The following is a 23,285-nucleotide window of genomic DNA, read 5'->3' on the forward strand; positions in this document are numbered from 1 at the left end:
AAAGGAAAATTAAAAAAAGAATTAACATCTATACTAAACAAACACCTATAAAAAACAAAATTAGAACTTACGATCAAAAACTTAGGACAAGTTGAATGTAAAACAAATCCAACTGACCTGAAATGCCCAATACTGAACTTATATATATTGGTGGGACCAAGTTTAGTGAAAACTGCATAGGATTAAAAACCATTAATTACGGGGCACCTGGGTGGCTCAGTCGGTTAAGGGTCCGACTTCAGCTCAGGTCATGATCTCGCAGTCTGTGAGTTCGAGCCCCGCGTCGGGCTCTGTGCTGACAGCTCGGAGCCTGGAGCCTGTTTCCGATTCTGTGTCTCCCTCTCTCTCTGACCCTCCCCCGTTCATGCTCTGTCTCTCTCTGTCTCAAAAATAAACAAACGTTAAAAAAAAATGTAAATAAAAAATTTAAAAAAAAAACAAAAAACCATTAATTACTCTCTTGTAAGACCTGATGTATCAGGAAGCCATTATAGCAAAGATGTTAGCTGTTGGCAAACCATGTGACATATAACAGGCACTGTATTTTTGTGAAATGCTCTCTTACACTTCTCAGGTTAATTATCAGAGGCCCGTGAAGGAGGAGTTCAGGGTTCCTGAATTATGTGCATCTATGCATTTGTCAGGATGGTTCTGAGTTTTCACCAAGTTCTCAAAGAGGTCTGTTGACCTGAGATGATTAAGGCTCACAGCACTCCTGAGAATCTAGCCTGGCATGTCACACCAAGTAGGTGTCTGTGGGATGTCAACAGGACACAAAGAGGAACAGACATGATACGGGCTTCTGAGCCTCCCACACTTCTTCAAAACCACTTCAAGGCACTTCCATGATTCCAATAATGTCTAAGAGTGAGTGAAATAAGAAAATCACAGGGGCGCCTGGGTGGCTCAGCATTCAACTTCAGCCCAGGTCATGATCTCGTGGTCTGTGAGTTTGAGCCCCACATCAGGCTCTGTGCTGACAGCTCAGAGCCTGGAGCCTACTTCAGATTCTGTGTGTCGTCCTCTCTCTGCCCCTTCCCCACTCATGCTCTGTCTGTGTCTCTCTCTCTCAAAAATAATAATTAAAAAAAAAAAAAGAAAATCACAGAAGTAAATACACGATTCTCACCTACCTTTATACACACATTGACAGCGACTGTCTGATCCCCTTTGCTGCTGAGAGCGTGAAACAGCGCAAGCGTCTGAATTCCCCCAGCCATGGTGCCTGTGTCGCCCACTGAGCCATCACCTCCCATGAACTTGACTTGTAACCAGTTTGCTAAAATTCTGTGAATAAAGGAAAATAACACTTGAAAAAGAATTCTAAATTTAAACTATAAAGATTTTTAGGAAAAGTGAAAAAGAAATACCACACAGATGTAGGTTCACAGACACCAACTCTTACTGTAAAGTTGAGCTGGACAAAACAGGCTGTGATTTTAAACTAGACCAAGGAACTCTCCTGGGCTATCTACTGGGGCGAGAGGAGAGGGCACTCATGAACCTGACCCATTCTTACAGTACAGTACTGTAAGTATATTTTCCTTATGATTTTCTTAATAACATTTTCTTTTCTGTAACTTTATTGTAAGAATACAGTATAAGATAAATACATATATACACAAATACAAATACATACACAATGTTGACTATGTTAGGTTTCTGGTCAACAGCAGCTATTAGTAGTTAAGTTCTGGGGGGGAGTCAAAAGTTATACTCAGATTTTCGACTGTGTCAGGGGAATTGACATCTCTAAACCCCATGTTATTCAAGGGTCAACTATAAAAATGTTTTACAGAATTAAGTTTCACGCAGGGGCGCCTGGGTGGTTCAGTCAGTTTCAGTGTCCAACTTCTGCTCAGGTCATGATCTCGAAGTTCATGAGTTCAAACCCTGTATCAGTTTGCTGCTATCAGCACAGAGCCTGCTTCAGATCCTTTGTCACCCATTCTCTGCCCCTCCCCCACTTGTGTGTGCGGGTATGCTCTCTCTCAAAAATAATAAACATTAAAAAAAAAATTCATGCTGGAGATCTTAAGAATTACTGTGATGTATATTTCCAAGTGAACTTATTAGTGAATCAGAAGACAGCTACTCTAAGAAATGACTCACCATTTAAATACTTTTAATATAAGACAACTCTCTTCTTTGCTCAGTTGTCTTATAATCTTTATGACTTTTTTTTTCCTTAGTTAAGCAGTTTCCAAGAGTAACTGCTTAAAAAGGAATGTATTCAAAGAACTTAATACCCTCAAACAATGCTAACAGGAATGTAAATGGTGCAGCCACTGTGGAAAAGTTTGGCAATTCCTCAAAGACTTAACATAAAGTTACCTCACAACGTAGCAATTCCACGTCTAGGTATATAACAGAACTGCAAACATCTGTCCACACACACTGTTATACATGGATGTTTCATAGCGTTACTCGTAATAACCAAAGAATGGAAACAACCCAAATACTATCAACTGAACAAATAATATGTGTTTTGTTCATACGATGGAATACTATTCAGCCACACACAAAAAAAGTACTGTCTGCTATAACATGAATAAACCCAGAAAACATGATGGCTGAGTGAAAAGTGCTAGTCATAAGCCTACACATTGTAAGACTCCATTTATACAAAACGTCTAGAATAGGAAAATACATAGAAGGCAGGACACAGATTAGTGGTTTCCGGGAGCTGAAGACAGGGAGGAATGATGAGTAACTGGTAATGGATATGGGATTTCTCTGTAGGTAAAAACTGTTTTGGAAATTAGATGGTGGAGGTAGTTGCACAACTCTGTGAATATACTAAAAACCAATGAAATGAAAACTTTAAATGGGTGAAATTTATGATATGTGAATTCATGTCAATAAAGCTGCTAAAAAAGAAAACATGTTCTGTAATTGCTTTAAACATGATTTCTGGAAGCAGTTTGGTTGTAGGAAATACATGTAATGCTACGTCAATTTCTTAGAAATCTGTTTAAATATGCCAGAAGTTTTTTTCTCTAAAAAAAAAAAAAAAAATGAGGGGCGCCTGGGTGGCTCAGTCGGTTAAGCGGCCGACTTCGGCTCAGGTCATGATCTCGCGGTCCGTGATTTCGAGCCCCGCGTCGGGCTCTGTGCTGACAGCTCAGAGCCTGGAGCCTGTTTCAGATTCTGTGTCTCCCTCTCTCTCTGCCCCTCCCCTGTTCATGCTCTGTCTCTCTCTGTCTTAAAAATAAATAAGCGTTAAAAAAAAAAAAAATTTTTTTTTAAAAAAATGCAACTATAGCAAACACACTACAAACTGTCTTCCCCAAGAGTCTAAAATGATGTGGGCTCTAATCAATACACCTCACCATAACTTTAAAAGAGGATCAACTCTTGGGGCACCTGGAGGGCTTAGTCATTTAAGCATCCGACTCTTGATTTCAGCTCAGGTCATGATCTCACAGTTCATGGGTTTGAGCTCCTCATCAGGCTCTGTGCTGGCAGCTTAGAGTCTGCTTGGGATTCTCTGTCTCTCTCTGTCTCTGTCTCTCTCTCTCTCTCTCCTTCTGCCCCTACCCTGTTTATACTCACTTTCTCTCTCTCAAAATAAATAAATAAACATTAAAAAAAAAAAAAAGAGGGGGTGTGGGAGTGGGAATGGGTTAAATGGGTAAGGGACATTAAGGAAGACACTTGTTGGGATGAGCACTGGGTGTTATACATAGAGGATGAATCACTGGAATCTACTCCTGAGATCATTGTTACACTATATGCTAACTAACTTGGATGTAAATTAAAAAATCACTTAATTTAAAAAAAAGGATCAACTCTTAAATGTTTTTGGATACAGACTATTGTCAAATTTACAGGATAAAAATTTTAATATTCTAAAGTGTCAACTTCAAATCACAAACAAAACAGACTACGCAAGTCCCTCACACCTCATGCTCTCAAGAGAAGTCATTCTGAGTAGGGAAAGGGCTAATATTAGGCAGTGCTAGATCAGGGACCCTCAGAGAGGCAGGCTGCGGCTACAAGTGGGAGGCTGAAGTAGCGGTGGGGTTTTGGAAAAAAAAAGGATAAACGTATTCCAGACCTGCCTGGGCCAGTGTCAGGAGTGGAGTCTCACAAACTTTCAGATAAGGTCCCAATAAAAAGTCAGGGACACAAATCCTTGGTGGCAAAACAGTTGGGACGGGACCCCTCTCACTCTTGAGAGCTTTATGCCTTCTCTCAGTAAACTCTACTGCTTTGCCCACTCTCTGTTGGCACAAGATTCACGCTTGGACTCCTCTGTGCGACAAGGGCCAGAGTCCCTCCCAGCCTCCTGTAAAACTCCACCTCCTGAAGCCACTTCCTCAACCTCAAAGCCCAGGGAGGGAAACCCTTCCTGACCTGCCAGGACTCCCTGGGGACTGCTCTTCTCCATCAGGCAACACCAGCACCAGCTTCCAAAACACACACTCCCACCTTCCAGGGAGGTACTTGGCCACGAGGGATGGCAGGTCCAGGGGTGTCCATGCTGCATCACTGGAAGGAACAGAGCACAGAGGGTAAGCCAGTGCACAAGTCCCAGGCAGGAGAAGCACACATGGCAGGGGGATGACAGACCTCAGCAGTTGCTTGTGAAAGTGCTGAACCTTCATCTGGTGCACTGTCTTGTTCCTGAGCCACCGTAACCTACAAAGAAAGGAAGACACTGTGCCTTCATGAGGCCACCTCAGTACCCGTGAAAGGAATTTGGTGAATATTTACTGATGTTCTGAGTGGAAAGTAACTGGTTAATAGTGTCTCCTGACAGAGAATGGTTAGGAGACCAAGAAAACTTTTTCTGATAAACAGATCAGTCGGAGAATTTGTTCATTCCACAAATATCAAGCCATGGGAGATGAGTAGTAAACAGACAAAAATCCTGCCCTCAAGAACAGTCATGGGGACAGAAGAAACTCCACCAGTGAAAATTGATAGATGTATCCAGAAAGACCAGAAGACAAAGACGTGATTCTAAGTAAAATTCAATTACCAGGCCCTGAGTGTTTTAAGTGGAAAAGGAGTGTGAAATCAAAGCATGAGGCACAAGTCATACATCCAGAACTAGAGGAAGAGACGACCTTCAAGAATATAATCCTGCATCTATTTTCACGTTCTCTGATTCTCTCCACCTTCCCTCCAAACACACACATTAATCCACTCTCTCCGTAAAGCCGGGTGGGGCTGGGGAACACTAGGCGGCCATGGCAGGCTAAGTGCTGACCTGGTGCAGGAGATGCCCAGTTTCCCTGCATGGCCCAGATCCAGGAGGCCCTTGGCCAGATTCTCCTCAGCAATGGGGCACTCTGCACTGGGTGCCAATGCCTTCAGGCGGTTGTTCATGTCCACACAGCAAGGCGCTGCAGGGAAAGCCCGCATCTGGCGCCTCAGTTTTTTCCGGGCTGCGACGGCTTCCCTCCACCTGGAGGGCACAACAACGTATCATCACTGGGTATTTTCAAGGTTACTACTAGGACCAATGCAAAACCACAGTCCAATGCTATAACGCAGGGAAGCACGTTTTCTGGCAATACATTTAAGTTTTTTTCAGCAATAGTCCTCAAGCTAAGAAATGAAACAATTAAAATTAACACTCAGGCATGGGAAATGCACAAGAGCAGATGAGTGGTAGTAAACAACAAAAGTAGTGAACTGAAGCACTGAAGCTCAATGATCTCTAGAAGCTAACTTGGCGATATGGATATGGATACAAGATACACACTTCTGACCCAGCCAACACCACTCATGAGAACTTCTCTCCAGATATGTGTGCACCTGTACGAGATGTCTGTACAAGGACGACCACCACAGCACTCTGCCATAGCTAAAAAGAGAAGCCGTGTGAAAGTCCATCACCGGAGAACTAGATGGGTCCTTTCTGGTTGCACTGACAACCCTGGGAAGAGTCCAATGTGCTGCTGTGGTGAGGCCTCCGCTTTCCCTCGAGCGGAGTAAAGACAGGTTAGCACAGATGCTGCCGTCTGTGCTAACAACCACAAAAAAGGGCAGAAGGCTTCTGGATGCGTACTCAGCAGCTGCTGCTTCTGAGGAGGAAGATGGGTATGGAGACTTCTGTGGTACAGAGACTCACTTCTCCCTATATTCCCTCTTATATGGTTGAAACTTCCAAGTACACTCTTACTTTAAGTGCTGTTACAAAATGACACATGAGGGGCGCCTGGGTGGCGCAGTCGGTTGAGCGTCCGACTTCAGCCAGGTCACGATCTCGCGGTCCGTGAGTTCGAGCCCCGTGTCGGGCTCTGGGCTAATGGCTCAGAGCCTGGAGCCTGTTTCCGATTCTGTGTCTCCCTCTCTCTCTGCCCCTCCCCCGTTCATGCTCTGTCTCTCTCTGTCCCAAAAATAAATAAACGTTGAAAAAAAAAAAAAAAAGAAGAAGAAGCAGTGGCCATGACCAGCACTGGGCCCTGCTCAATTATGCACGCTCTCACTCCCAAAGGTAACCGCTGCACTAAGTTTATGATCGTTCATTTTCCTTCTCTTCTTTAGAGTTGTACCATCACATAAATTTAAAACAATGTATTTAGTTTGAATATACCCTGTTTGTATGTTGTACAGATTTCCCTAAAAACTGCTTTTTTTCACTTATATAAGTTTTAGAAATTCATCCATGTGGGTGCCTACAGCTAGAATTTGGCTTATTCAGAGCCATCTCCCTGCATCAAAAGCATTAGGTAAACGACAGAGAGCAACCTATGAATACTTGTCAAAATACAAAACAGCCCCCAATCTAATTCTTTATTTATCCCTTAGCGTTTACCCTTTAGGAAGGAACATATTCGTGGGTATGTATAATTGACTATATCTGAAAGTATCATCTTTGTAAAAGGTTCTCCCCACATGCATCCATTTCATCTGTAAGGACACAGGACTCACCGCTGCAGATACTTGCAGAAGCACTGCAGTTCCTGGAGGGTCTCCTTTGCAGTCTGGAAAATTTCCTCCCCAAGAAACAAGTCCACCAGGTGAGCACAGACATCCTCACAGCAACGGGCCATGCGGACTCTCTGGTCTGTCTCCACTGCATTCCTATAGAAGAGGATAATCAAGATGGGAGACACTGTACCCAGGGCCCACATACATTGAGAGCTTGCCCTGAAAGTGGCAAGATTCCACATCCTTACTACTGAGATGCAATTGTGCCTCTGCCACAAAAGAAGCTTTAAGATTTTCATTTTACTTTGGGGCGCCTGGGTGGCTGAGTCAGTTAAGCGTCTGACTTCAGCTCAGGTCATGATCTCACGGTTCATGAGACCCGCATCAGGTTCTGTGCTGACAGCTCAGAGCCTGGAGCCTGCTTTGGATTCTGTGTCTCCCTCTCTCTCTGTTCCTCCCCTGCTTACGCTTGCTCTCTCGCTCTCTCTCTCTCTCTCTCTCTCTCTCTCTCTCAAAAATAAGTAAATAAATATTAAAAAAAAAAAAAGATTTTCATTTTACTTAATGCACAGACCTGTTAAGACAGAGGAAAAGACAAAAGTGGTATAGGCTACTAGATTATAGGTCCAATCAGGCCCTTGTAAACAGTCAATAAATAAACTTTTGTCTTAATAAATTAGTTACAAATTTTAATTTTCAAGTGACCATTAAATTTTTTTTTTTCAACATTTATTTATTTTTGGGACAGAGACAGACAGAGCATGAACGGGGGAGGGGCAGAGAGAGAGGGAGACACAGAATCGGAAACAGGCTCCAGGCTCTGAGCCATCAGCCCAGAGCCCGACGCGGGGCTCGAACTCCCGGACCGCGAGATCGTGACCTGGCTGAAGTCGGACGCTCAACCGACTGCGCCACCCAGGCGCCCCTCAAGTGACCAGTAAAATAACTACAACACCTTCTCATCAGCACTATCTGATGTTTGCAATTAAAAGTGTCCCAAGAGCCGGCAGCCGAGATTGGCAGCCCATGTTTCAAATGTCAGTGGCCCTCAAGATAAACCAGCATCTAAATGAGATTTTTATGACAAAATTCTGTCAACCAAGGGAGCACGAACAATTTTACCAGATATATTTAGTCACAAAATCAAAGAAGCTTAAACAAGCAAGACATGTTTTCAATAGTCCTCTATGGCAGGTGGAGACAGTCCTGGTGCTGAGCTGAAGCCCAGATCTCCTGGGACTGTGGAAAAATATATCAAGTCCCAGCTCTTACATATCTCCTAACACTCCTTCCTGGGATTAAGAACAGACATTGATCCATCACTTACGAGGTTTCGTGCTTAAACAGGGAACTAGACTCCCAATTATTAAAGATGCAAAGAAACATTAAACAAAACACTCTGCCTCCTCGCTGTGTCCTCCATCTGCAATGGAATCTGTGCTCTGCCATAGTACAGCCCATCACTTTCAGGGCTACCTCAGGGTGGTTTAAGCACAAAGACAGATTTCCCTGCACACTGAACTTCTTTCTTCCCTGAAGCTTGACAGTGAAATTAATAAAGTTCTTAGGCAACCATCAACTTAATATAAACTACTAAACATATAAGATGTTATACTATATAAGCCTCATGGTAACCACAAATCAAAAACCTATACTAGACACACAAAAAATAAAGAGAAAGGAATCCAAGCATAGTAGTAAAAAAAGCCATCAAACCACAAGTGAAGAGAGCAAAAGAAAGGAACAGAGAAAAACTACAGAAAAAACAGAAAGCTGTTAACAAAATGGCCATAAGTATATACGTATCAATAATTACTTTAAATGTGAATGCTCCAATCAAAACATACAGGGTAACTGAATGGATTAAAAAAATAAGATACATAGGGGCACCTGGGTGGCTCAGTCAGTTAAGCGCCCAACTTCAGCTCAGGTCATGACTTCAGCTCAGGTCATGATCTTGTGGCCCATGAGTTTGAGCCCTGCCCCAGGCTCTGTGTTGACAGCTCAGAGCCTGGAGCCTGCTTAGTATCCTGTGTGTCTCTCTCTGCCCCTCCCCCACTCATGCTGTCACAGTCTCTCTCTCAAAAAATAAATACACATTAAAAAAAAAAAAAAAAAGACCCATCTAAATGCTGCCTACAAGAGACTCACATCTGACCTAAAGACATATAGACTGAAAGTGAAGGGGTGAAAAACATACACCATGCAAATGAAGGGGAAAAAAAGCCAAGATAACAATACTTAGACAAAGTAAACTTTAAAACAAAAATCATAGCAAGAGACAAAACACAGACAAGAGACATAATGATAAAGGAAACAATCCCAACAGGAGAACATAACAATTATAAGTATCTATGCACCCAAGATGGAAGCACCTAAATACATAAAGCAAATGTTAATAGACAAAAAAGAAAAACTGACAGTAATACATACAGTAATGACAGAGGACTTTAACACCATATTTACTTCATGGATAGATCATCCAGACAGAAAATCAACAAGGAATCCGTCTCTTTGAACAACATATCACACCAGCTGGACCTAACAGTTATATATGGAACGTTTCATCCAAAAACAGCAGAATACATTCTTTAAGTGTACATGGAATGTTCTCCAGGACAGATCACATGTTAGGCCACAGAACATGTCTCAATAAATTTAAGAAGACTGAAATCACATCAAGCATCTCTTTCAAACACAACAGTACAAAACTATAAATCAACTACAACAAAAAAATCTGGAAAGAACACAAATACATGGGGGCTAAACAACACGCTACTAAAAAATGAATGGGTCCAACAAGAAACCAAAAAAGAAAAAAATATATATACATATATATATGGAGACAAATGAAAATGAAAACACAACAGTTCAAAATCTTTGGGATGCAACTGTTCCAAGAGGGAAGTTTATAGTGATACAGGCTCAAGAAACAAGAAAAATCTCAAACAACCTAACCTTACACCTAAAGGAGCTAGGGAAGAAAAGAACAAACAAAATTCAAAGCTTATAGAAGGAAAGGAGTAGTAAAGATTAGAGCAAAAATAAATGAAACTGACAGTAGACAGTCATAGAAAAGATTACTAAAACCAAGAGCTGGTTCTTTGAAAAGATAGACAAAACTGATAAACCTTTAGCCAGACTCATCCAAAAAAAGAGAGGATTCCAATAAATAAAATAAGAAATGAAGGAGAAGAAATAACAACTGACACCACAAAAATACAAAGGATTATAAGAAAATATTATGAAAAATTATATGCCAACAACCTGGACAACCTAGAAGAAATAGATAAATTCCTAGAAACAAACAATCTTCTAAAACTGAAATAGGAAGGAACAGAAAATTTCAAAAGGTTACTAGTAATGAAATGGAATCAGTAATCAAAAAACTGCCAACAAACAACAGTCTAGGACCAAATGGCTTCACAAGTAAATTCTACCAAATATTTAAGTAAGAGTTAATACCTACTGTTCTCAAAATATTCCAAAAAAGGAGAAGAGGAAGCAAAACACCCAAATTCATTCTACAAAACCAGCACTATTCTAATACCAAAACATACAAAGATACTACAAAAACAGAAAATTACAGACCAATCTCTCTAATGAACACAGATGCGAAAATCCTCAACAAAATAGTAGCAGACTGAATACAACAATACATTAAAACATTATTCACCACAGTCAAGTGGGATTTATTCCAGAGATGCAAATGTTGGTCAATATTCACAAATCGATCAATATGACACACCACAAGAAAGGATAAAAACCATATGATCATCTCAACAGATGCAGAAAAAGGGTCTGACAAAATGCAACACCCATTCATAATAAAAAACCCTCAACAAAATGAAATAATAAACATCATAAAAGCCTCAACATAATAAAAGCCATATATGAAAAACTCACAGCTAACATCATATTCAATGGTGAAAAACTTGAGAGCTTTTCCTCTAAGATCAATAACAAGTCAAGGATGCCCACTCTCACCACTTGTATTCAACATAGTATTGGAAGTCCCAGCCATAGCAATAAAACAAGAAAAAGAAATAAAAACATTCAAATTGTTAAAAAAGTAAAACTGTCACTATTTGCAGATGATGTGATACTACATACAGAAAACCCTAAAGACTCCACCAAAAAACTGTAAGAACTGATAAATGAATTCAATTAAGTTGTAGGATACAAAATTAATACACAGAAATTTGTTGCATTTCTATACACTAATGATGAAGTAGAAGGAGAAATTAAGAAAACAATACCATTTACAGTTGCACCAAAAAGAATAAAATAGCAAGGATAAATTTAACCAATGAGGTAAAAGACCTGTACTATAAAACGCTGATTAAAGAAACTGAAGAGGACACAAATGGAAAGGTATTCCATGCTCCTGGGTTGAAAGAGTTAATATTAATAAAGTGTCCATAATACCCAAAGCAATGTACAAATTCAATATAATCTCTATCAAAACACCAATAGCATTCTTCACAGAACGAAAACAAATAATCCTAAAATCTTTATGGAACCAAAAAGACCTCAAATAGTCAAACCAAACTTGAGAAAGAATAATGAAGTTGAAAGTATCACACTCTTAGATTTCATAATCTACAAAACTATAGTGATCAAAATAGTATGGTACTGGCACAAAAAGAGACACACAGACTAATAGAACAGGATAGAGGGCCCCTACCTACATGGTCAATTGTCTATAAACAAAGGAAGCAAGAATATACAATGGGGAAAAGACAATCTTTTCAACAAATGGTGTAGGGAAAACTGGACAGCTACATGCATAGGAATGAAACTGGACTACTTTCTCACACTACACACAGAAATATGAACTCAAAATGGATTAAAGACCTCAATCTGAGATCTGAGACCTGAAACCTTAACACTCCTAAAAGAAAACATAGGCAGCAATCTCTTGGGACATCAGCCTTAGCAACATATTTATGGGTAGGTCTCCTCAGGCAAAGGAAACAAAAGAAAAATCAACTACTGAGATTATACCAAAGTAAAAAGGTTTAGCACAGTGAAGGAAACCATCAGCAAAATAAAAAGGCAACCCAATGATGGGAGAAGATATCTACAAATAAAAAATAAAAAAATAAAAGAGACAATATAGTAAATAATATTGTAATTACGTTGCATCATGACGAGTGATGAATACACTTATCATGGTGAACACTGAATAATTTATAAAACTTTCAAATCAACATGTTGTACACCTAAAATTATTATAACACTGCATGTTAATTACACTTCAATTTTTAAAAAGTTAATAAAGTTCTTAAGTGAGATGGCTCAAAATGATCTTTTAACATCTGAAACAAGGGAAGGGACCTCCTACTTGAGAGAAAATTAATGGTAAATGACTTGGTGTACAAGACTACCAATGAATTATTTTGCTAACAGACACTTGCCCACACCCAGCGCAGGGTCCACAATGAGGATGAGAGTGTATGTAAGTGAGGCCCTCTCTGTGGGCAACACATACCAAGTACATGGATGGCATTTTACTGTTTGGCTATCCAAAAGATATGCTACCCCCCTGTCCAAGTGAAACACAGCTAGCCTGAACTTCACCAGCCTGGCCACAGCACTTCAAAAACCCCATTTTGTCCCACCAGCCCACACCTTCAAACTACAACTTCATTTACTTCAACTCCTGGGAACAGGTTTCCCTCACACATTCTGTCACCACAAGTTCTGTCAGCTCTGTAGCCAGGCCATGGCTCAGCTGAGTTAACACCAGTTCTCTCTCTTGTTTCAACCTAAGGGTAAAAGAAAAAAAAGCACAAGAGTAATGTTTAAGAATAAAAAGTGTCAGTACACTCTGTGACCTCATGGGTCGGGATTTGAGTTGTGCCTCCTAATAAGCTGGCAGGCCCACTCCTCTAATCCCACCAGACATGACACACAGTCACCCACACCCCAGCTCCCCTGACCACCACCCTTACCCCCAACTCCAGCTACACGGAGGGCTGCTGCTCACAAGGTGGGTGTGGCCTCAGGACCCCCACCCACTCCCTGAGCTGCACTGCATGAGGATGCTGGGTGAGCCATGGGTTTCATGCTAGTGCAATGGACAACAGTAAGAGCATCCCAGGCCAGGGTGAATTCTGTCCTTTGTCCACACACCCCGACCTCAGGCGCACTGCAGGAACATGACACACTCACCTTTCCTCTTCAGCCTGCCGCCTCTCCTCCTCCTTTCGCTCCCTTTCCTTAGACACTTCCTCAGCTGCAATGTGCCTCAAAATGCCTGTGGTTGCAGCTGTTAACAGCTCCTCCATAGCAGCATTGGAAACACTATGCAGAGAAAAGTGGATATGATTCTAAATAAATAAAAGCCAAGGAAGCCACATAACTTAACTTCTAATATTAGCAAGGAAAAAATATACATTTAGCTTTTAGCATAAAAATTAAGCATGTGGTTAGAAACACACAATCAAAACTGACTCATGTAAAAACAGAAAATCTGAATGGGGTGCCCAGGTAGCTCAGTTGGTTAAGATATCTGACTTTGGTTCAGGTCACAATCTCACAGTTTGTAAGTTCGAGCCCTGAGTTAGCCTCTTTTGCTGTCAGCCTGGAACCCACTTTGGATCCTCTGCCCATCTCTTCCTGCCCACCCCCCTGGTGCACGCACACGCTCTCTCTCAAAAATAAACATTAAAAAAAAAAGAAAATCTGAATAGACCTATAACTTGTAAAGAGATTGATTCAGTCTTCAAAAACCCCTCCCAAGGGGCACCTGAGTGGCTCAGTCAGTTAAGCATCCAACTTCGGCTGAGGTCATGATCTCACGGTCCATGAGGTCAAGCCCCATGTCAGGCTCTGTGCTGACAGCTCAGAGCCTGAAGCCTGCTTCAGATTCTGTCTCCCTTTCTCTCTGACCCTCCCCCGTTCATGCTTTGTCTCTCTCTGTCTCAAAAATAAATTAAAAAATTAAAAAAACAAAAATAAAAACCAAAAACCCCTCCCAAAAAAGGAAAGTCCAGAACCAAATGGCTTCACCATTAATTCTATCAAACACTTAAAAGAAGAACAGCCCTTCTCAAACTCTTCCAAAAACCTAAAGAGGAAGAAACACTTTTTAACACTTGAGGCCAGCATTACTCTATCTGAAACCAAAACCAGACAAAGACACTATAAGAAAATCACACACCTGGGTGCCTGTGTTGCTCAGTTGGTTAAGCCTCTCTGTCTCACGCTTTGTCTCTGTCTCTCAAAGATGAATAAATGTTAGAAAAATTTTTAAAAAAGACAACCACACACCAGGGGTGCCTGGGTGGCTCAGTCAGTTAAGCATCTGACTTCAGCTCAGGTCATGATCTCACAGTTCTTGAGTTTGACCCCTGCATCAGGTGAGCTCGAGCCCCATTCCAAGCTCTGAACTCTGTCTTCCTCTCTCTCTGCAGCTTGTGGGATTCTCTCTCTCCCTTTCTCTGCCCCTCGCTCACACTCACGTTCTCTCAAAAATAAATAAATAACCATACACCAATATCCCTTATGCATACTGACAGAAAAAAAATCCTCAACAAAACAGCAAACCAAAATTCACCAATATATTTAAAAGATTATACAAAATAACCTAGTGGGATTTACTCCTGGAATGCAAGGAACAGTTCAACAAATGAAAAACAATGTAATACAAACACATTAATGAACTGAAGGGGGGAAAACCCACGTGATCATCTCCATTGATGCAGAAAGAGCATCTGACAAAATTCAGCACCAGTTTCATGATGAAAACACTAAAAAAAAAAATAGAAATAGAAAGGGACTTCCTGCACACGATATAGTCTATATATGAAACACTCACAGCTAGCATCAGATTCAGATATGAAAGACAAAGTTTTTCTTCTAAGACCAGGAACAAAACAAGGATGTCCTATTTGCTGATTCTATTCAATACCATATTGGAGATTATAGAAAAGTAAAAAACATCTAAACTAGAAAGAAAACTTTATTCATTGAGGACATGATCTTGTACACAGAAAATCCTAAGAAATCCACTCAAAACCTATTAGAACTAATAAACAAGTTTAGCAAAACTGGAATATAAGGATCAAAAACTCAATAGTATTTATTTCTATCACTAGCAATGAGTGTTCTAAAAATAAAATTAAAACAATCTGATTTACGATAGCAGTGAAAAATAAAGCAATTAGGAATAAATTTAATCAACGAAATTAAAGACATGTACAATGAAAAACACAAAACACTGCTGAAATTAAAGATGACCTGAACAAACAGAAAGCCCATGTGAATAAACTGGAAGACTTTTTAAAAAAAAACAATCATCTGGGACACCTGAGTGATTCAGTCGGTTAGGTGTCTGAGTCTTGATTTCAACTCAGGTCATGATCTCATGGTTCATGAGACTGAGCCCCATGTCAGGCTCCACACTGACAAGGTAGGGCCTGCTTGGGATTCTCTCTCCCTCTCTCTTTGCCCCTCCACACATACACATGCACGTGCATGCTCTCTCCCTCCCTCTCTCTGAAAGGAAGGAAGGAAGGAAGGAAGGAAGGAAGGAAGGAAGGAAGGAAGGAAAAGAAAAAAGAAAGAAAAGAAAAAAACCTTTAAAAATAATCTATGGGGCACCTGGGTGGCTCAGGCAGTTAAGTGCCCAACTTCAGCTCAGGTCATGATCTCATAGTTCATGAGTTTGAACCCCTCATTGGGCTTGCTGCTGTCAGTACAGAGCCCCCCTTCATATCCTCTGTCCCATCTCTCTGCCCCTCCCCAGCTTGCACTCTCTCAAAAATAAACATTAAATAAATAGAGTCAACATTTTTTAGAAACCTTAAAAAAATATATAATAGTAATCTTCTATGCCCAACATGGAGACTGAATTCACAACTGCAAGGTCAAGAGTCACCTGCTTTACCAACTGAGCAAACAAGGTGCCCCTAGGCTGGAAGACTTAATGTTAAGATGTCAACACTACCCAAAGCAATCAACAGATTCAATGCATCACTATCAAAATCCCAAAGAGATTTGGGAAAAATTCATCCTAAAATTCATATGGAATTTCAAGGGACCCCAAATAGTGAAACTGTCTTGAAAAAGAGAAACAAATTTGAAGGATTCATGCTTTGTGATTTCAAAGCTTACTACAACTTACTACAAAACTACAGTAATCAAAACAATGCGGTACTAAAACAGACATATGGATCAACAGAACAGACTAGAAAATCCAGGAAGAAACCCTCACGTATATGGCCAATTGATTTTCAACAAGGGTGCCAAGACCATTCAAAGAGGAAAAGACGGTTATTTCAACAGCTGGTGCTGATAAAACTAAGTACTCATATACAAAAGAATGATGTTGAATCTTTTTCTTACACCATATATGAAAATGAAACCAACATGGATTGAAGACCTACACTTAAGAGCTAAAACTATAAAGGTCTTAGAAGAAAACACAGGGAAATAATAACGTTGGATTTCGCAATTTCTTGAACATGACACCAAAAGCACAGGCAACAAAAATTAGATAAAATGGACTACATAAAACAAAACAAAAAAATGGACTCTATAAAATTTAAGACTTGTGTAGATTGAAGGACACTATCAAGAGAGTGAAAAGACACAGAAAAGACATCCCCAAACAGACTGGGAAAAAATATGTGCAAATCATATATCTGAAAAGGGATTAAAATCCAGAACATAAAAGAACTCCTACAAACTCAACAACAAAAAAACAATTCAAAAATGGCCAAAAGACTTAAATATAGATTTCTCCACATAAGATACACAAAAGACCAATAGGCACACAAAAACATGCTCGGCATTATTAGTTACTAGGGAAATGCAAATCAAAACTACAATGAGATACCACTTCACACTCATTATGATAGTTACTATAAAAACATTTTTTTTTTGAAAAGATACTATGTGTTGGCAAGAAGGTAGAGAAATGGAATCTTTGTGCACCGCTGGTGAGAATATAAAATGGTGCAACTGCTGCAGAAAATAGTTTGGCAGTTGTTTAAAAAGTTAAAAATAGATCATATGATCTAGTAATTCCACTCCTAGGCTTATACCCATAAGAACTGCAATCAGGGAATCAGTTATTTGTACACCAATGTTCCTAACAGCATTATTCAGAAGGTAGCATAATCAAAAGGTAGAAATAATCCCAAGGGTCCATCAATAAATGAACAAAATGTGGTGTATATACACATTACGTATGTTTGTAAAGTTGACTCTTGAACAACACAGGTTTGAACTGCACAGGACCACTTACACATAGAATACTGTAAGTATACTTTCTCTTCCTTGTTTTTTCCCTGATGATCTGAATAACCGTTTCTTTTCTCTAGCTTACTTTATTGTGAGAATGCAGTATTTAATACCTTAACATACACAACATATGTTGACTATTGATATTATCAGTAAGGCTTCCAATCCACAAATTGTAAACAGTTAGGATTTTGGGGAGTCAAAAGTTATACTTGATCTTTTAATTTAATGTTTGTTTATATTTGAGAAGAGAGTGCGCAAGCAGGGGAGGGGTAAAGAGAGAGACAGGGACAGAATGTGAAGAAGGTTCCATGCTCTGAGCTGTCAAGACAGAGCCCGACACAGGGCTTGAACCCATGAGCCAGGAGTTCATGACCTGAGCTGAAGTTGGACGCTTAACTGACTGAGCCACCCAGGCGCCCCAGTTATACTCGGTTTTTGACTGCACAGGGGGTCGGCACCCCTAACTCCGTATGTTGGTCAAGGATCAACTGTACCTTTTAATAGAGTATTATTCAACCATAGAAAGGAATAAAATGCTGACACACGCTACAATGTAGATGAACTTGAAAACATTCTTGTGTCTAAAAAAAGTCAGACAAAAAAGGACAAATACCATTATGATGCCACTCATGTGAGGTACCTAAAAAAGACAAACTCATAAAGACAGAAAGTAGAACAGAGGTTACCAGGAGTTGGGGAAAGAGAAGATTGGGAAACTATTGTCTAATGGGTATAGCTTCTGTTTGGGATGACAAAAAAGTTCTGCAAATAGACTGTGGTGAAGGATACCATTAATGTACTTAATGTCACTGAACTGTACACATAAAAATGGTTGATTTTTTTATGTACCTTTTATCAAAATAAGTTAAGCCAACAGAAATCATATTTATTATTTCAAGCAAACAGAAAATATGTATCTGACTCTAGTATAAGAAAATGAATCAACAAAATTAATCCTTTTGAGTCATCTACATTTATACAGGTAAAATAATGCTTTTTAATCATTGTGTGGTTTCATATGTAACAGAATTTTTTTTTTTTTATTTGAGAGTAAGTGAGAGAGAGCAAGCATGCAAAATGGGGGGGACGGCAGAGCGAGAGAGAAAGAATCTTTTTTTTTTTTAATTTTTTTTTAATGTTTATTTATTTTTGAGACAGAGAGAGACAGAGCATGAACGGGGGAGGGTCAAAGAGAAGGAGACACAGAATCTGAAACAGGCTCCAGGCTCTGAGCTGTCAGCACAGAGCCTGACGTGGGGCTCGAACTCACGGATCGCGAGATCATGACCTGAGCCGAAGTCGGCCGCTTAACCGACTGAGCCACCCAGGCGCCCCTAAAGAATCTTAAGTAGGCTCAGCGCTCAAGGCTCAACTCCATCCATGACCCTGGGATCTTGACCTGAGCCAAAATCAAGAGCTGGAAGTTCAACCTACTGAGCTACCCAGGCACCCTAGGATTTTTAAAACATGTTTAAAATCCTTAAGAGTCTGATTTACTAGGGGCACCCAGGTGGCTCAGTCGGTTAAGGATCCAACTTCAGCTCAGGTCATGATCTCACAGTTTGTCAGTTCAAGACCCACATCAGGCTCTGTGCTGACGGCTTGGAGCCTGGAGCCTGCTTCAGATTCTGTGTCTCCCTCTCTCTCTGCCCCACCCCTGCTCATGCACGGTCTCTCTCTGTCTCAAAAATAAACATTAAAAAAAAAAAAAATCTGGTTTACTGGGACACCTGGGTGGCTCAGTAGGTTAAGTGTCTGACTTCAGCTCAGGTCATGATCTCACGGTTCATGAGTTTGAGCCCTGCACTGGACTCTCCACTGTCAGCACAGAACCTGCTTCAGATCCTCTGTCTACCTCTCTCTTTGCCCCTCCCCCATTTGTGCTCTCTCCCTCTCTCTCTCTCTCTCTCAAAAAAAACATTAAAAAAAAGGAATCTGATTTACTACATTAATTGGCTTTAATTGACTTTATGAAAGTTTTTTAAACGCTTAGGAAGGTTTTCATTATTTAAATTTCTTTTTTAATGTTCATTTATTTTTGAGAGAGAGAAAGAATCAAAGCACGAGCAGGGAAGAATAGAGAGAGAGGGAGACACAGAATCTGTAGCAGGCTCCAGGCTCTGAGCTGTCAGCACAGAGCCCAACACGGGGCTCAAACCCACGAACTATGAGATCATGACCTGAGCTGAAGTCGGATGCTTAATCAACTGAGCCACCCAGGCGCCCCAGAAAGATTTTCATTATTAAATTTATTAAGACTAGATATTTAAAATATTAGAATCAAATATATAAAATTTATAAGTGTAACTTGAAATCTCTAAAGAAATTTCATCACAGTATAAGATGCAAATTATAGAAAACGTTTAAGGAAATTTCACCCGTCAAATTTATAAAGTAAAACAATCCCAGATCACATAAAGTATTTTTAATTCTTAACAGAGAATAAACAAATTTTTACTTTACTAGAATTTAAAGGCACGTTTAAAGTTTTAAGAAAAAACAGGTTTTCAATTCACACTTTAACAAACCTAACATTGCTCAAAAAGCACACACAAACAAGAACGCCATGCCATTGACAAAGAGACGGTGAGGAACACGAACAGTCACACCCACCTAGAGGGCAGGACCAAAGTTAAGCCCGTACGAATGAGCAGCTGTGACCTCCTGTCCAAGACTGTCAGCAGCTCTTGGAGAGGAAATGTAGAGGGATGGGGCTCGGCCCCAGCGAGCAGACAGCTTCAGAGCAGAAAGGGCGCAGGACTTACCCCAGAGCTGTGGTCGCAAAGGCCGCTCCAGCGGCGCCAACCTCCTCGCAGTCCCTCTGAAGAACCTCCTGGATGAGCTCATCCACCACCTGAGCCAGGTCCTAAGGGGAGGTCACATGGGGGTCACGGCAACGGCAGTGAGAAACACTGCCTCGATCCAGACTGAGCTTTAAACCAATCTAGCTGCACAGGCTAAGGGTACTGAAAACCTTCACAGAACCAACCGGTCACGGAGCAACCCCTCTGGGGCCAAACAAACTCCCTTCACGACCCATCAGTGGCTACTTGTCTGAGGGCATCTAACAGTCCTCACGTAGGAACTGGCTACACTGCTTCGGGAAAGGTTTCCTGCTAATGAACACAGAGGAGCCTTCTGGAGAGGCCAAGGCAAGCCTGCTGCCTGCTCAGTGACGCCAGGCCGCCCCCACATCCTATCAAACATCGTCAGTCTCTGCAGCCATTCTTCACAATCCTCTCAGGCCTCCTTAATCATGACCAAAACCGGCCCAAGCAACAGGGTGGCGAGCCCAATCCCACAACCTGTGTGGCCAGTGTGCACATGGTGCTGCGTGCCTGTGGTCCCACATGTCCCTAGTCAACATGCCCACTGGCTCTCTGGAGCGAGCAGTGTCGAATATCACTCAGAGCACGCACACCAGGGCCACAAGATGGTGCTGGGACAGGACGCACTGAAGAGCTGCTCTGACAACTGTGCCCAAGACGGGGGAGCATCAGCCCCAGCTCAGCCACCCGAGGCCAAGTGACTGCAGGCCGGGTCTCTCCCGGGACCCCCTGCAGGAGACCAGACAACACAGCCCACTCCACAGGGGAGAGGGTAGTCCACAGAGACCCATGCGTCTGCAGAGTTCTCAATGCAGGGCCGCACCTACTTCACCTGTCATGTTACTTCCAAAAAACCCTCAGCGCCTTCTCTAGTCTTAGCTGTAGCCCTTTCAAACAGACACACAGGCAAAGAGCTAGGGAGCCTGGAGCAGCCTGTGCTCGGAGCCCCAAGCTCCTTGCCTAAAAGACAAAGGCTTAAGCCTCCAGGGCCAGGGTCCTAGGACCTACCGCGGCTGGCACTCAGAATATTCTAGAGCCACAAGCGCAACCACCTTCATGGGAGTGATCTACAGACAGAGGTCGGACTGGACGTCAGACGCTGTTGGTGACACTGATATGCAACTGGCTCCTCAGAGCCCTGATCTGGAAGATTCCTTACCGCATCAGAGTACGCAGGTGCAGGCCTCGGAGGAAGCAACTCAGGCTGCACAGGGGGCGGCAGGGGGGCCTGCACAGGTGGCTGGAAGAGGCCAGGCACTGTGCTCGGAGTTGGTGCCGGGAGGTGAGGCAGAGAAGCTGGTGTGGGTGCAGGGATGGGAAGAGGCTGCTGGAGAGCAGGTGGGGGCACATCTGCCTCTGTACCACACGCCTCTCCTTTCCCCTCACCTGCAAGGGAAGAGGCAAGTGTGGGCAAATAGGGCAACCCCTGGGCACCCACAGTGATCCTTACTGGCCACCCTCCCAAGCAATGTCACAGGGGACGGTATGTGCTTCACCTGTGGGAACCAAGCACTATGACATCAGGGAGCCATTCGGGCCATTCTTAAGAGGAGCAAAAGACACGAGCACTGAGCCAATACCCACCCGACCTACCCCTCACCCTTAAAACAAGACAGATGGGGGCGCCTGGGTGGCGTAGTCGGTTAAGCGTCCGACTTCAGCCAGGTCACGATCTCGCGGTCCGTGAGTTCGAGCCCCGCGTCAGGCTCTGGGCTGATGGCTCAGAGCCTGGAGCCTGTTTCTGATTCTGTGTCTCCCTCTCTCTCTGCCCCTCCCCCGTTCATGCTCTGTCTCTCTCTGTCCCAAAAATAAATAAACGTTGAAAAAAAAATTAAAAAAAAAAAAACAAGACAGATGCTCCTGGCTCCCAAGAGGCTTCCTGAAGGGGCAACAGCTAGTTCCGTCACGTAACGCAGCTCCTCACCTGAGTCCAAGCCGGGTCTCTGAGTGCCTGTGGGCAGCTCCGCAGCCAGGCTCTCCCCAACGTACTTGTTCTGGGAGTTGAAACTGCACACGGGAGTGTGACGAGGGATGGGGGGCAATGGCCCTCCATTCACGATTTCCCCAACCGACACTGTCAGCTTCCTGGTAATAACCACCGACTTCCTGGCCTTGGATAACCCCTCTGGTTCCAGGAACGAGGACCGGTTCAGCTCAACACAGCTACCCAGACCACAAAGAACCCACGGAGAGGCGTTACACAGGTAAAAAGCCAACCTTTACCTTCTCAGTGCCCAGCAGAAACGCTGAAAGCCCTGTCCCCATCATTGGGTCACCCCACAGCCACGTGTAAATGAGGAGAGAGGCAGTAAAAGCTGATTTGGCAGCTGAGCCCACAGTACCCACAGCTGCCAGGCTGGACATTTCCTTGTGACACGGGCCTTGTGACTCCCGGCCTAGTTGTAGACAGCCACAGGTAGAACGCCAGACACCTACGTGCTCCTGTCTTATTCCAAAGCTGCCACGTTTCTTTGAGGACTGCAGAAAGCAGATAGGAAGGGGCTGGCAATAAGGAGTTAAGAGGAGGGAAGGGGTGGAGAAACCCCAATGGGCAATAAGATGTTGGGTGCGTGTGCACGCACGTGAGTAAATGGTGCACTTTATGGTGCCATTTTCTGGGAGAGGGTCCACGAGTTTCATAAGGTTCTCAAAACACTGACTCCAAGCAGTGGAGGAGCCCCTGGCCTGGCCCACTGGTGCCTGTCTGGACCACCAGAGGTGGGTAGTGGTCAGTCAGGGGCCAGCAGCAGTCATCTTCAAGAAACAGAAGAAGAAAGACCCTAACCTTTACCTGTAGGATCTTCAGTAATGCGTGAAAAACCCTGATTCTGGAGTTGCAAAGAAATGGGTCTGAACTCCAATCCACTGACGAGCAGCGTGTGACCTGAGGATGCTCCCCAGCCATTCTGAGCCTCGCTGATTTCACCTGCACCCCAGGGAGGCAGCATGTGGAATGTGCCCTCTGGGGCCTGGCATGTAGCTGGCACTTCCCAGACCCTCATCAGAATTAAAAACAAACAAAAAAACAAAAACAAAGAGAGGCCACCTCTCTGCTCTCACCCATCAGAGACAGTGAGACCGTGGTAGTTCAGGAAGTCTGTGGCCTCCTCACAATCTCTGAAGAGCAGCATGCGCACCACGCCATCCAGGGGAAAGACGGTGGAGCGCTGCGTGCTCACGGTGTACGCCATGTTGAGCGCCCGGAGAGCGTCCTTGCGGATCTGAAGAGACAAGATGAATCACTACAGGGTCAAGGGGCCAGTTATCCCACAGCCACAGAATTGCCAGCATAGGGCACAGCGTCCTGCTCTA

The 23,285-nt window shown here is 42.6% G+C and overlaps 1 protein-coding gene across 4 annotated transcripts in view; it reads right to left on the bottom strand.

Moving 5' to 3' along the window:
• The window catches only part of MCM3AP (minichromosome maintenance complex component 3 associated protein), a 57,626-nt gene that overhangs the window by 16,521 nt on the left and 17,820 nt on the right, over positions 1 to 23,285 (bottom strand). For all 4 annotated transcript variants that reach the window (XM_047100504.1, XM_047100505.1, XM_047100502.1 and 1 more), the window contains exons 11-21: positions 23,034 to 23,194; positions 21,898 to 22,136; positions 21,133 to 21,359; positions 19,911 to 20,011; positions 13,066 to 13,197; positions 12,546 to 12,659; positions 6,889 to 7,041; positions 5,219 to 5,416; positions 4,576 to 4,644; positions 4,360 to 4,494; positions 1,134 to 1,287 (exon numbers count right to left, since the gene is read on the bottom strand). In XM_047100504.1, the coding sequence (XP_046956460.1) occupies positions 1,134 to 1,287; positions 4,360 to 4,494; positions 4,576 to 4,644; positions 5,219 to 5,416; positions 6,889 to 7,041; positions 12,546 to 12,659; positions 13,066 to 13,197; positions 19,911 to 20,011; positions 21,133 to 21,359; positions 21,898 to 22,136; positions 23,034 to 23,194 (1,683 nt within the window). The remainder of the gene's footprint in view (positions 1 to 1,133; positions 1,288 to 4,359; positions 4,495 to 4,575; positions 4,645 to 5,218; positions 5,417 to 6,888; positions 7,042 to 12,545; positions 12,660 to 13,065; positions 13,198 to 19,910; positions 20,012 to 21,132; positions 21,360 to 21,897; positions 22,137 to 23,033; positions 23,195 to 23,285) is intronic.

The sequence above is a fragment of the Lynx rufus genome, unplaced genomic scaffold, assembly GCF_022079265.1.
Source record: "Lynx rufus isolate CCGP_SWC_20201006 ecotype Redwood Valley unplaced genomic scaffold, mLynRuf1.p SCAF_5, whole genome shotgun sequence".
Classification (NCBI taxonomy): Eukaryota; Metazoa; Chordata; class Mammalia; order Carnivora; family Felidae; genus Lynx; species Lynx rufus.